This window comes from Protopterus annectens, chromosome 8.part0 (genome assembly GCF_019279795.1).
Source record: "Protopterus annectens isolate FY-2018-M chromosome 8.part0, PAN1.0, whole genome shotgun sequence".
In the NCBI taxonomy this organism is placed as follows: domain Eukaryota; kingdom Metazoa; phylum Chordata; order Ceratodontiformes; family Protopteridae; genus Protopterus; species Protopterus annectens.
This window is the reverse complement of record NC_056741.1, coordinates 1921880943-1921896346: the sequence shown is the minus strand read 5'-3', so window position 1 is coordinate 1921896346 and position 15404 is coordinate 1921880943. Positions and strand designations below refer to the sequence as shown.

Here is a 15404-nt window from a genome sequence, read left to right as displayed (position 1 = left end):
GACAACATAGAAAACATGCAAAATGAAGCAGTGAGTTAGGTGAACATATTTGCTTTCTCTCTTTGGGACACCGAGTGTTACTAAAGAGAGTCAGTCATTTGCATCTGAAAACTAAGCTTGAAAGCCCTGCCTTTATTCAGGCTCCAGGTCACAGTTTATCTGAGATGTGATGCTGGCTATCCAAGGCACATTTAAATGTTATTGTTTAAGAGGCATTGTTTTCTTAATGACTCTGTAGATGGGATAAGTGAACTAACTTACTGTGCTTGTGATGTAACAGATGAAACAAATGCAAGAAAAAAAGGCAATTACTAAATCATCAAGTGTTTAGTGTTGGATTACAGGGAAGGAAACAGTTTGAAAAGAAAAACTTGACTTTTGGGTGGAGTTCTCCTTAAAACAAAAAAGGAAACAAAAAAACACGAGAACACAAGGCAGACGTGTTTTCGTAAAAAAAATGTAGGCCAACTCTTAACCCACCATCTTACCGTAGCAGGGCTGAAACTCAACACTTCTGGCAGTTACCAGTGCTGTGTTCCTCCCAAAAAGTACAGTTTTGTACCTACCATAAATGTAGATGTCCGAACTGGATAGCATCTGCAGTCATAACAAATGGGTTGTCCTGTCGTCAGGCAGCCCTTGATTGGGATCGGAAAAGTTCTGGGTCCTGCTTTCTGATATTGCGCACTTCACGTCATCTCTGCTGGTCTTGGTATAAAGGCATCAGCCGACGCCATTTTTCTCAGTGTTTTTGCCCCAGATGCCAATTTTCTTCTGGAAAGCTAAATTTTGGATAAATGCCAATGTTTCCAAAATAGTAGAAAACAAACACAAAAAATAAACATGTATGTACATATATACAAACAAATACACCATAAGAGACCCCCCCCTAGCTAGGGAGGGTAAATACCTAAATAGAGTACCACAGAAGATGCTATCCAGTTCGGACATCTACATTTATGGTAGGTACAAAACTGTACTATGTCCTTCATGGATGCATCTGCAGTCATAACAAATGGGGTGAATACATAGCCAAACTAGGGAGGAGGAATAAAATTATGGTGTAGTCAGGATCCCTTGCAGTACAGCAGTGGCAAACCCTGCTCGATCTAGAATATAGAGGTAAATTATAATGCTTGGCAAATGTATGCACGGAGGTCCAAGTAGCCGCCTCAATAATGTCCTTTGTTGCCACTCCTCTTAAGAAAGCTGTGGTAGTGGCTGTAGCCCTTGTAGAATGAGGTCTTATGTTCTGTGGAATTGGTTTTCCATGGTAGGAGTAACAGAATCTTATGCAATTTCCTATCCATTTGGAGATTGTCTGTTTGATAAATGCTTTTCCTTCCCTTCCTGTTGCATAGGCTACAAAGAGCTGGTCAGTTTTTCTGTTACCTTTGGTTCTGTCCAGGTATGTACATCCAAGGTATGCATTATTCTTTCACCTCTGTTTTGTGGATTGGGAAAGAAGGTAGGTAGGTGGATTGCCTGGTTTAAAGACACTCTGGATACCACCTTAGGCATAAATGTAGGATTAGTTCTCATGGACACCCTATCTTGATGGAAGATTAGAAGGGTTGCACTGCCATTAAGGGACAGGTGTTGTAGATCTGCTGTTGCTGCTGGTTCAAACGGAGGGAGTGTCAACTTTTCTAGTACAAAATTCAAGTCCCATGCTGGTAATGGTGGTTTCCTAGGAGGTTTTACATTCTTGATCCCTCTGAGGAACTGCCTGAGTAGAGGATGTGAAAAGACAGGAGGATCAAAGCTGTATTCTGCTGAAATAGCCGATGCTGTATCTTGATGGAGGAATAGGACAGGCCTGTATGAATGTTAGCAATATCTATGTTTTTCCTCTTTCAGTACTTCCATTTTCCTGCATAGTTCCTTCTTGTTGAAGGTCTATAATGTCTTTAACCCTTTGTGAAAGGTCTGGGTTAGTTACTGCTATGTGATGTTCCAGGCAGTCAGTTGCAGGTTTTTAGGTTTGGATGTATGATGTTGTAGTTGTTCTGAGTTAACATCAGAGGCATCAGGGTATTGACCACATTTTCTCCCGAGACATGCTCCTCAGCAATGGGTACCAGTGTTGTCTTGGCCAGTTCGAGCTATCAGAATTATTTGATTTTCAGTAGTACCTTGTGCATCAAGGGAAGAGGTGGAAATGCATATGCTGTCAGGCCTTTCCAGCTGAAGGATAGAGAGTCCACCTTCCATGCAAGTGGGTGGAATGTCCTTTTGAGCTGGTGATTTTGTGGGGAAGCTAATAGATCTATTTGTCATTCGTGAGCATCTGAGGTGGTTCTGCTTAAAATGTCTGCTAATATTGCCTGTAACTAAGGTCCAAAGTCATTCTGCATAGGGGTAAGAATGAGTGCCTCCCTTTGTTGATGTACCACATGACTGTGGTGTTGTCTGTCCTTATCATCAAATGGCCTTCTTTGAGGAATGGTCTGAATTTTTAGGATTGCCAGTTTTACTGCCAGCATTTCTTTTGGTTTATGCGCAGGTGCAGCTGGTCCTGAGTCCACAGTCCTTCCCCATCCTAGGTCTGAGGCGTCCATTGTGATGGTTTGGTTTGCAAAGTTGTGGAGTGGAAGGTGTGGGTGTTTGACTGGCATGCCTGCATGGGATTAGTGGTATTTCTGTTTCTAAGCTGTGCCTGTGTTGAGACCATAAAGGGACCAAGATTATGCATGATGCCATGAAGCCCAAGGCCTGCAGAACTTTTCTTGCTGTTAGTTTGTTCTGCTTTGTTAATGCCTTTTGTTTTTCTGCAGTTAGGAATGCCATCTGTTTTACTGTGTCCAATTCCGCGCCAAGAAAGTTCTTGTCTGGGATGGTATCAGCCTTGACTTTTGTAAATTGACTGTGTATCCCAGGGCTTGTAGCAAGTAAATGACCCTTTGTAAATCTGTTGTCAGCTTGCTTTTGTTGTCCGTCGCAGGTATGGATATGCAGTGAGCGATTACTGATGCCAGGCATTTTGTGAATACAAGGGCAATGCTGAGAATTGATAATGCTCTGATCCTGCAAGAAATCTGAGGTATCTTCTGCAATTTGGTCGAATGGGGGCGTGCAGGTATGCCTCCTTGAGATCTAGAGTTTGCCCAGCATGGGAAGAAGTTGCTGTAGGGTCAGCATTTTGAATTTTGGGACAATGATGTATGTGTTTAAGATGGACAGGTCAAGAATAGGTCTCCAGTTTTTCCTTTCTTCTGGTAAGGAAGAGTCTGGAGTAGAATCCTTTGCCCTGTTCTGTTATTGGTACTCTTTCCACAGCTCTCATCTTTATTAATGCAGGGCTTCTATTTTTGATTTTGGTTTGCAAAATCCACTTGTCTTTTGTGATATAGTGCCAATTTGCTCACTGGTAGGCGGAGTCAGAGCCAAGTCACTGTGATTGTCCTGTTGCAGTGGCAGTGGTTGTGTCTGTGCCTCGGTTATTGCCTTGCCACTGTCGTCCTCCTCTGTGCACCTCCTCTGGATTGATTTCTGCCCCTAGAGCCTGTTCTGCCCCTTTGTGATCTTGTGGAGTCAGGAAAAGACCAATTTTTGGCAGGCCAGTTCCTGCTAAACCTTGGGGGCTGAACCTGTAGGAAATCTTTAACTGTTTGTACAGATTTTGCCTTCTCTTCCATTTTCTTCATTACCTGCTGGGCAGGTTCCCCAAATAGACTGGCCTTATCCATAGGAGCATCCAATAGCTTAGCTTTAACATGATCCGGTAAGACCTGTTCTTTCAACCATGCATGCCTTCTTATCACTGTGCCAGTCATGGCTGATCTAAATGAAGCCTCCAGTGCATCATAGCCACATTTTAAAGAATGGTTACTAACCTGTTGGATGTTATTCACCATTTCTAATACATATTTCTTATCTAAAGATTCATCAGAGGACAGCTTTTAATTAACTGATCAAGCATAAACTCTTGGTATTGGATCATGTGAAACTGACAGTTTAAAGCTCTAGCTGAGAGAGTAGCAGAGGTGTAGACTTTTTCCCCATCTCTAAGGACCTGGATTCCCTTCAGGAGGAATAGGGTTTTCTGTGGTCGAGGCTACTGCCTTGAGCCCCTGGGATATAGTAGGGGTCATCTGGTTTGGCATGGGCTGGAGTAAAGAATCAGGTGCAGTGCAGACATCATTAATGCACAACAGACAGGACAGGAGGTATAGCTAAGGGCCTATGTTGTGGTAAGTAGCAGAAAAGTCTAGCCTTTTTCTTGAATCTGAGAAATCTTGTCCCTGCCATTGGAATGTTTCTCTCATGGGTTTCCCAAAGGAGAATTCCTCTGGTGGAGAGGCAGCTGGAATGGATTCTTCAGCATCTGAATCTTCATAATTGGAAAAGGAGCCCTGGCTGGTCTGTGACACAGGCTCGGGGGCTCTGCTCTAGGTCTCTTTCTGGGGCTAAGTGGGCCTGAGTGAGGTGGTTTAACAGGCTCAGTTTAGCTAGCTGCTTAGTAGCAGGAGCCTCAGTAGTAGTCATGGATTCGGGGCTGAAGATGACCAGTTTTTCTGTTTCGCGAAAAAACAGAGCTCTTTCACTGCCCGCGCAGTGTCGGTCTTTTTTTTTTTTTTTTTTTAACAATGGTGAGGAGGATCCAAAAACTGTTCAGCAAACTCCGACCCGGCGCCCTAAGCTCGTCGGGTTGAGAAGCACAGGCTGAACAGGCTGCAGTTACAGTTATTGACTTTTTCTGACATGGCTGAGGCAAGAAAGAGTCCTTAGCTTTTAGAAGTCTTGCAGATGCATCCATGAAGGACATCCACAGGTAATTCTAGAGAGTTGGTCTTGGCTGGTAATTTAAATGACAATATGGCCATTACTGAGAAAATGCCCAGGTATGCGAACAGGCCTTTACCTACACCAACAAAGACAGACAGCCTGAGTGAGTGGGGTAGCAGCAAAAGTGCTCTCTTTAACAATGGCTTCTTAACAGTTCTTACTCTCATCTTCTGCCCAGACACCAGTCTTGAACACAGACTTTCAGCAATTCTTTGGACAAGTCTTAACTGCAACCTTGTAGGGACACCACTGCAAATGACTATTCAACCAGAAAGCAATATTTTCTTATTTTGCATTAAAGGGGAAAAAATAATCCAGGTCAGCAGAGTGAATGTGACAAAGCACAAAAAATTGTGCTGTTAATGGGAACCAAGACCACAAAACGTTTTACAGTTAGGCAGGGTCATTTAAAACGTCAAAAGGCTTCTTGGGGGGTTAAAATCAGCTTCAGGTCAACCGCTCACAGTTCTAAGTCAATAAGACAATGAATAAACTTCAATTTTTTCAGAAGTTCGATGAACTGCGAGAAACACCAGTCTTAGTTGTAATATGATACTTTTCATCAGTGTTCATCTCGATAACTTTGGTAAAACTTCACTATTAAAAATTAGTGATTCAGTACTGCATGGATCAAGACTTTATTTTTTGCTTCTGACCATGGTGGTCTTAACCATGTTTCAATTCAAAATACCAGTTTCATGCATTCTTCACACAATGGTTTTACTACAACCATTATATGAATCATATGAACTGCTCAGCCACACTACATTTCACTGGAAAACTTTCTCCGGCAATTTACATTCACTAATGTATTGTAAATAAGTTGGTGGACTGGTGCATACACTTTTCAGCCAAAATGTGAACTACATGTGCAGTAACTGCACTAATGTTAATGGTCAGTACAACTGAAAGTGCAACTATAAACATACAGCTACAAAATACATAATGCAAACAGTATACTACACTAACAGATTACGAACGTGTACAAAGCTGAACCAAAACGTTAAACAGATGTACTTACTAGCACTGCTTCCTTCTTACCTTCTGAAGACATAAGTTCTTCTAAGAGGTCTGAACCCATACATTCTGAGGAAACAAAAGTTACACAAACAATATTGCAATGAGCCCACTTTGCAATTCGGAATGTGCGCACAGACCATAACATTGCTAATTAACATAAAGAGATGCAAATATGCACGTCTGAGGTCTCCAATAAAAATATAACCTCTATCACATGACAAGCAGTGACCCATTATTATGCAACACTCAAAACTTCTGACATCTGCACTCAGTTTAAGATGGGGACAAGTTTTTTGTACAGAAACCAATAGGATGCTCTACCATTACAGGAAGCCTGCCCACTTCTGACATCAGTGCTAGTGTTTGTAAAACAAAGTTACAAGGCATAAACTTAAGAAAATAATTAAAAATGTTAAGATGAATGTTGCAAGGAACAGAGTATTAGAAAAGCCTTGTGCACACAACAGTACAGCAGGGAGGTAGAATTGGTCTCTGCACTGCTTGACGGTAAAAATACTAAAAGTAGAAGCATGTGCACATGTTCTAATGACCCCTAGGAAGTTTTTAGGATACCATCCTCTACCTGAAGCCCTAGCACAGGGCCTGTAGAACAGCCATAACAGACATCCCTCTTCCTTCAGCTTCTGTGGACGAGAAGGGAATAAGAGGCAGGTCTAACAAAAGGGTAAACTACAGCAGTCTCCGACACCTCAGGCATTGGAAGGGACTGCAAAGGTTGACAATCAAAAGCCTGAGTGGACTGGACAATGGCGAAACTGTTTGCCACCCTCAGAAGTTTAGGACACTTCTCACAGCCTTTAAGTGATGGGTTGAAAACGGAAGAACCGGCAGATGCCACAACACATGAAGCTCAGACACCAGTTTTCCTTTTCTAGGTACTGTGCAAGGGATTTGGCCATACAATGTATTCTGTGCATGTTCAAAATAGCACAGAGGACAATTTATGTCACGCTCCTGGCTTAAGCAAAAGACAAAAGGAATAAAAGTCTGGATGTGGAATCTGTTTTCCACAAATCAAAAATATTAGTCATAGATCTCATCTAATTAGAAAAAAAAAAAACACCACAAAGAAAAGGAAGTTTGCCCAAATGAGGCAATTAGCTTTAAGATGCACTCTGGACTTGAGTCAGTCTATGGATGTGGATGCTTCACGCTCTGACTGCAAGAAAGAGCAGCAAGATGGAGCTGGAAGATCACTTTTATACCCAGACGTCATAACATAAGGTGCAGGAAATCCGCAACCTCAGGAGGGATTAAATCTGTGGTACCTGGGCCGACCAAGGGCTACCACAAGGCCAGCCCATTTGGCAATTATTGCAGCAGTGAAACATTATCATTGTGGAAGGAGCATCAGGGGACTGAGGAGATTGCCTGTAGCAATGGGCAAAGGCTCACGACTTGAGGATGCGACACCAAGCAGAAAGACCAGATCTATATAAGGTGGCAGGGTCCATCTCAACCACAAAGGAAAGAAGCTTTAAGCTGGATTAGAAACGTGGAGATCAGCAGAGGAAAGTGCAGGACAGACATGTAGTGTATTGGGATACTCAAACAGCAGTAAACAGGTACAGAAAGTAACATATTAAAAAGGTGATAATGTGACTGGGACACATTGCTCTGCAATACAAGCAGTTTAAAAGCAAAACAAAGCTGCTGGAAGCAGTGATGGAAAAGGGGATGCTGGGCACTACAGGTACCAAAAAATATGTAATACCAATAGAATAAGGCAGCTCATATTTAAACCTTCCACAATACAATGTCATGGTCAAGACTGCAGTGGAAAATATGGGAGCTACTGCAAAGGGCGTTTTCTAAAGCCCTTTATGCCAGACTCAGACATTTGGTCCAAAATGAAGGACTGGAACTAGGGCAGGTAAGACCAGATATTAGACACTTCAATGAACTTGAAGGACCACTACTTAAAGGACCACTGCTTGTATCCCGGAAATCAAAAGACCCCAATATTGAATACTGCAAAAGTTTGCTGACACAAGCCAAAGGCAAAAATACCTCAAATGAACTTCACATCTGCTGAGGTTGGGAGGGATTTGCCCTCCCATAACCCTTGCTACTTGCATGAAATAATTCTGAGACTGCTCAGCCTCAGAGAGAGAGCGAGAGAGAGAGAGAGCGAAAAAAAAAAAAAAACTAATACACAGACTATCAACCCTGGAGTGCAAGTATACGTCAAGGGATACTGCCATAGGGTTCTTTCAGAGCTGTTACTTCAAGTATTTTTAGAAGACAGTTGCCTTTTTTTTAATAAACAAAGGGACCAAATCAGACAGTTTCTATGCTAGAAACATGGTACTGTTCAGGATGAGTTTCACTATCACCTTCCTGGTCTGGGAAGGAGGAGGGAAAATTGGACTGCACAATGTGGATCTGCTCCCCAAGCCATGTCTGAGGGCATCTGTCGATCTGACTCGCCCTGGGTCGGTCCACAGAGTCCCTTGTTTAGGTGACATTCCTGAGCCCACCACAAAATTCTTTGGCATTGGGAAGTACCAGAATACAAGATGCCATGAATCAGCCTGGACAGTAGACTTTGTTTCGTTCACCAGAATACCTAGGCACCTTAAAACTGCCCAAGTGTTTCCTTTCTTTGGCACAAAAACAGAAGCGAGAATAAAATCTAGGCCTACTTCAGGTACCCTTTGTTTATTTAAAAAAAATATATATTAAAGTTTGCTACTATAATGGCGCGAGATTTAAAAGTTCTGATGAAGTTGGTACAGGAACGCCAACAAAAAGCTACATAGAGTTGTTCGGCTTAATATATTTTGTTTATTGATGTTCAGCGTTGCTTCCTGTTTGGATTACCTGTTTGGACTATTTTTTGACTGGAACCGTGGTGTGAGCATTGGCGAGCTTTCTGCAGTAAGGTGGGGGGGGGAGGGTCACATTACTCTTGTCTACCTCACAAAGGATATGCAACAGAAGATCTTCAAAATCACCTATACCTCAGACAGAACAGCAGGTATGACTGCATGTGTCAAGAATGTGTGAAAGGACCTGTTAAGCAGTATGAAGAGGAGGGGAAAAAAGGACTGTTGTACCTGCGTAAGGCAAGCACCAGCTGTGCTCCACAAGGGCATTTCTACATCTGAAAGTAGAACACTGTAGATGAGCCGCTTGCATGCATCTACACCTCCCATATACCTTCCTTCAAAAACAGCTGCCAAAGGATGACCTATGTTGCCTGCGCAAGCCTAAGCATTTGTAATTCACAAACTAAAATGTTTTGGGAAATGACTGCACATGCTCTTCACAGTAAATGAATGGTGCAAGCTCAATTATAACCTGCAAACCACTGAGAACCACTTCACAGGAAGACTTGCAAGAGGAGTTTTTATCACTGATCCACTTCTGGATCATTTCCCTTAACTTCCAGATCCAGCATGGAGCAGGGATTGTGCAAAGGACTCTGCTGGTTACAACTGTGGACACCACTAAAGCTACCATTTCCCCTGTGATACAGGCCTAAAAAGATTTCACTGTTTACTGTTGGCATGCTTGAAGCTACAGCAGTTGTAGCAATACAAGCCCTGGCTAATCTACAGATCACAAGAACACTACTTTTAAGCACATTACCACACACCACTGTGAAGGTCAGTGCACCCACATTTCCACGAGTAAACTACAGGATTTCAGCATTTAGAAGGAAAATGAAAAATCAAAGCAATGCCTAGAAAGAGATGAGTTTTCCAGAGTTTAACATGTGCAACAAACTAAAGAATATACATTTTGAGCCTCAAGAGCAGGGTCAGTCCACCCAGGCATTCTACTTGTATGTTTTATGAGAGTGAAGCTATTACATTAGCAATAGTTCTTAGTAGTTCTCAGTATGCTAATAAAACTTGACTGTTGTAGCCTTGTGCCCCCCCTCCAGTTAGTACAGTAATCCGAACTGTCCAATAGACTGTATACGTTTAATTCAGATCCCTGTGATTAAATTAACCAAGCAGCCCTCTCAGTGCTTTCTGCCTCAGTTTGCATCACTGTTAATTTGCATCTCTATACATTCCCCTCCATTGCTAATGTATCTCCCTACTCTAATCTGGGCACAAACTGGTTACTAATCAGCAAGTCAATGTGAAGACACTCCCAACCTTAATAAACTTTGCTGTCTCTTCTCTCCTTCACTTTACAGATAGTTTGAATTATTACTTACCCCCTCTGAGGCCTTCACTGATTTCCACTGATTGCCTCTCTGGTTTCTTTGCATTCCACCTGGTTTACACCCCTTGTGCTATCTCCCTTCCACCTGGTTTACACCCCTTGTGCTATCTCCCTCCCCCAATACTAAGTCTATATTAGAATCCTGCTGAGCATGGAGCCATCTTTAAATTTCTAGTCTCTCACCAGGACACAAGTGCTCTTCAGCAATTACATTCTGCTTGCTGGTAAGCCATTAGACCTCAGGAATTTGTTTACAGTGTTCAGATTTGTAAAGTAATACTTACTTTTTTCTCTTGTATTGGTGGGCTCTGCCCCGCTCCATTTGCCCTCGCTAATGCTCGGGCTCTCTCCGCTGCCCTGGCCCCTATTCCTTCCCACCCCCACCACCTCTACATTTATAGTAATCACAGCCACACCCACAACCCACCTCACATCACCTCCACCAATCACAGCTCCTCAAGTCATATCACATTATACCACACAAAATACTCCCACCCATTCCCACTAGGCATTTTTACATCACCCACACTACTTCCCCATCCACACAGTGCAACCCTATAATTCCTATTCAGACCCCCCACCTAGAACCAACTTAAACTTTATAACCATGACTATCACACAACTAAAGTCTAGTCTGTCTTCTCATAATTCTTTGCAACACCACAAGTTATCACTAGCAATATCCCTAAACTTAGTAGCACAACACTACATTATGCACTCTCCTATACAGACGCCACACAATATCTGCCCACAATTGTTCAAGAACTACATAACAGACCAATTCAGAACTAAACATATATGCTCTCATTCCTACTCCAAAAAAAAAAAAAAAACAATACTTTCTCACACTCCTCACCAAACTCCAGCATCTGTATCACCATTTTAACACCAGGCTCACCATAAGTGGGGATATCCATCCCAACCCAGGCCCAAATCCATCCTGTCCAACACAAATGTCAGAACATAACACCCCCACTTCATCCCTGGGCAAATCAACAGCAGCAAAACCAACCATTTTTTAATGCTAAATATTAATATTAGAAGCATCAAAAATAAAATTCCTAAACTCCAGGCCACAATAGCACGCTACTCCCCAGACATAGTTGCTTTAACAGAAACCTGGCTAAATAAAAACATAGCCAACTCAGAAGTTCTCTCTACTGGCTACAATATCATTACACAAGACAGACCACTTCATAAAGGGGGTGGAACTGCCTTACTGTACAAGTCCAACTTAGATGTACGTCAATTACCAAACTCCTACACCACCTCCAATAATTGGGACATACTTTATCTCAACTTCAACTTCACCCTAAAACGCAATCACAGCTGTGATCTATATTCCACCTGGTAATACACCTGCTAGCCTTGAAGACGTCTTTATCCTGGTGTTCTTCCACATACTCACAAGAAACCCCTATTCTGGGGGGACATCAACCTAGATTGGTTCACCTGTATATCAGAACCACCAAGTAATCTAATAAATCTCCATGGCTACCAGCAGCTAGTTCAAATCCCAACTAGATGTGATATAAAATCTAAAAGGGAATTCATCCTTGACTGGGTCCTAACATCCCCACATTGTACCCTCACACAGTCTCCCAGACACCTTAAGTGACCACAACATAATATACTTTATACATAGAACAAGCATATGCAAAACCACTAACTATATATCCACTAGAAACACAAAAATTCTCTGAGGTCCTCAACACTTTACTCTGTAACTGTGACTGGACCCCCCCCCCCCAAAAACCCTCCCACTTGACCAGGCTGTAGCATATTTCAACAAAACATTTCTACACCACCTAGACACTGCTGCTCCATTGCGCAAAATCAAGGTTAGAACCTCTACAAACCGCTGGCTCAGTAAAGAAACCAAACCAACCGCTGGCTCAGTAAAGAAACCAAACCAACCGCTGGCTCAGTAAAGAAACCAAACCAACCGCTGGCTCAGTAAAGAAACCAAACCAACCGCTGGCTCAGTAAAGAAACCAAACCAACCGCTGGCTCAGTAAAGAAACCAAACCAACCGCTGGCTCAGTAAAGAAACCAAACCAACCGCTGGCTCAGTAAAGAAACCAAACCAACCGCTGGCTCAGTAAAGAAACCAAACCAACCGCTGGCTCAGTAAAGAAACCAAACCAACCGCTGGCTCAGTAAAGAAACCAAACCAACCGCTGGCTCAGTAAAGAAACCAAACCAACCGCTGGCTCAGTAAAGAAACCAAACCAACCGCTGGCTCAGTAAAGAAACCAAACCAACCGCTGGCTCAGTAAAGAAACCAAACCAACCGCTGGCTCAGTAAAGAAACCAAACCAACCGCTGGCTCAGTAAAGAAACCAAACCAACCGCTGGCTCAGTAAAGAAACCAAACCAACCGCTGGCTCAGTAAAGAAACCAAACCAACCGCTGGCTCAGTAAAAACCAAACCAACCGCTGGCTCAGTAAAGAAACCAAACCAACCGCTGGCTCAGTAAAGAAACCAAACCAACCGCTGGCTCAGTAAAGAAACCAAACCAACCGCTGGCTCAGTAAAGAAACCAAACCAACCGCTGGCTCAGTAAAGAAACCAAACCAACCGCTGGCTCAGTAAAGAAACCAAACCAACCGCTGGCTCAGTAAAGAAACCAAACCAACCGCTGGCTCAGTAAAGAAACCAAACCAAGCCCCTGGCTCAGTAAAGAAACCAAACCAAGCCCCTGGCTCAGTAAAGAAACCAAACCAAGCCCCTGGCTCAGTAAAGAAACCAAACCAAGCCCCTGGCTCAGTAAAGAAACCAAACCAAGCCCCTGGCTCAGTAAAGAAACCAAACCAAGCCCCTGGCTCAGTAAAGAAACCAAACCAAGCCCCTGGCTCAGTAAAGAAACCAAACCAAGCCCCTGGCTCAGTAAAGAAACCAAACCAACCGCTGGCTCAGTAAAGAAACCAAACCAACCCCCGGCTCAGTAAAGAAACCAAACAAACCCCCTGGCTCAGTAAAGAAACCAAACAAACCCCCTGGCTCAGTAAAGAAACCAAACAAACCCCCTGGCTCAGTAAAGAAACCAAACAAACCCCTGGCTCAGTAAAGAAACCAAACAAACCCCTGGCTCAGTAAAGAAACCAAACAAACCCCTGGCTCAGTAAAGAAACCAAACAAACCCCTGGCTCAGTAAATAAACCAAACAAACTCCTGGCTCAGTAAAGAAACCAAACAAACCCCTGGCTCAGTAAAGAAACCAAACAAATCTTCGGCTCAGTAAAGAAACTGAACAAATCCTCGGCTCAGTAAAGAAACCAAACAAATCCTCAAGTCAAGAGACACTGCCTGGCTTTACTATATATATAAAAAAAAAAAAAAAAAAAGCAAAGCCCAAGTACCAAGAACTGCACAACCATGCAAAAAAATGCATTAGGCTGGACAAAAAATCCTACTACACATTACAAACTAAATGCCAACACAACCCCCAAACAGTTTGTAAAAATATAATCCACCCAAACGTCTACCCCCAAACCAACCACCCCTGAAACTAAAGTTCCCATCGAAACACAACTCAACTCCCACTTTGTGAACTCAATTCTATCCTTAGTATCACAGTGCAGTTCCTTCCTCACTATCCCAACACAAACACTAATCCAAGCTTTACCCTCAACAGTTTCCACCACTTCAATCAAAAGCATGCTCTCCAAACTAAAAGCCTCATCAACAGCAGCCGATCTACCCCAGCTATTTCCTGAAACTCACAGCAGATGCTACTGCTATCCCAGTCTCCACTCTCAAACAGATCAACTGTTGAAAACTATGTGCCCAAACTCTGGAAAATATCCTATGTTCCGCCTTTATGTATGGGTGTGACCTCCACTGAACTTAACTACAGACCCATTGCTTTACTCTCCCTGGACAAAATCCTAGAAAAATGCATCCATAAACCATCTCCCAGACAGCAACATCCTGTCACCTACACAGCATGGTTTCAGACCTGCCCATAGTACCACTACAGCCCTCCTCTGCTTCAGACAGTAAACAGTCTCAAAAATGAAGGCCTACAGGGGTCAACACATTTTTTGGATATGTCCAAAGCATGACAGTCTCACACCAAATCCTGCTAAACAAACTAAACCAATATCACTTATCAAATTCCACTCTTACCTGGTTCCAAAGCTACTTAACGGACGGGTACCAAGCTGTGAAATGGGAAAATTCTCTCTCCTCAGCTACCCATAACTACAGGAGTCCCACAGGGTTCTATCTTAGGGCCATTACTATTCAGTCTTCACAAATGACCTCCATACCTCCACAGAGCATGCATCTATCATTCAGTATGCAGAGGACACTACCTTCATCTGTGCTGCACAAAACACCCCCACCCTCCTGCAAACAACTCAACTAGCATTCTCTGATGTTGAAAACTTCCTTACCAAAGCCCAACTTTCCTCAATCCAAAGAAAACTCCACTTATGATTATAACCAGTTCTAACAAAAACACTGATAAGTCAAATTCACTATCTACTCCACGAATGCAACTCCAATCGCTCCAGTGGCACAGGCTAAGCTATTGGGAATAACCATGGACTCAAGTCATCTCAACTTAACTATTAAAAAAGTACATGCCAAACTGGGATCACTCTACCGTATCAAACAATTTCTTACCAACAACACAAGATCAGCCATTGCTCGCTCCCAACTTCTATCCACCCTACTCTATGCATCTCCCATTCTGACTAATCTCAACAAAACTGAACTAAGCAAAATGGAAGTCTGCTATAACAGAATTGCCCGCTTTGCTGCAAATTGCTCATATAGAACTCATCACTGTACTGCTTTGAGACAGCTCCACTGGCTTGAATTAGAAGTTATGTACTCACCATAACGTTCCATCTGAGTAGGTACTTCATTTGTCTGCAACCTGTGGGTCTCTGATCCGACCGGCAGCTTTCCAAGCTTCAAGATCCGAACTCCTCCCCTCTACCCACAATCCCCTGTCACCACCACACTACCTCAGATCGGTTTTGCTGTATCACCTGAAAAAAACTGTAAAAAAACAGGTTCAGATATTCTCAAGAATCATAAAGATCCTAGAAACCCGATGCAGGTTAGGGGGATGGCAGGGGGTGGGGGGGGGTGGTTGCAGACAAATGAAGTACCTACTCAGATGGAACGTTATGGTGAGTACATAACTTCTAAATCTGAAGTAGTTACTTCATTTGTTCTGCAACGTGTGGGACAGAGTCCCCAGCTACCTAAACAAGAAACCTGTGTGGTCTATGAGAGGATATTCCGAAGCACCGCGGAGCCAAAGGACGCCCTGCTTCTAGATATCATGTCCAGCTTATAATGAGAAATAAACATATGAGCAGAGGACCAAGTGGCTGCTGAACATATGTCGTCCAATGGCATCCTGGACCAGAAG

At 43.0% G+C, this 15404-nt stretch overlaps 1 protein-coding gene across 3 annotated transcripts in view; it reads right to left on the bottom strand.

Moving 5' to 3' along the window:
• Nucleotides 1-15404, bottom strand: part of E2F4 (E2F transcription factor 4) — a 503847-nt gene that overhangs the window by 87623 nt on the left and 400820 nt on the right. For 2 of the 3 annotated variants that reach the window (XM_044081422.1, XM_044081424.1), the window contains exon 9: nucleotides 5810-5874. In XM_044081422.1, coding sequence (XP_043937357.1) covers nucleotides 5810-5874 — 65 coding nt within the window. The remainder of the gene's footprint in view (nucleotides 1-5809; nucleotides 5875-15404) is intronic. The other variant, XM_044081423.1, reaches the window with a different exon arrangement.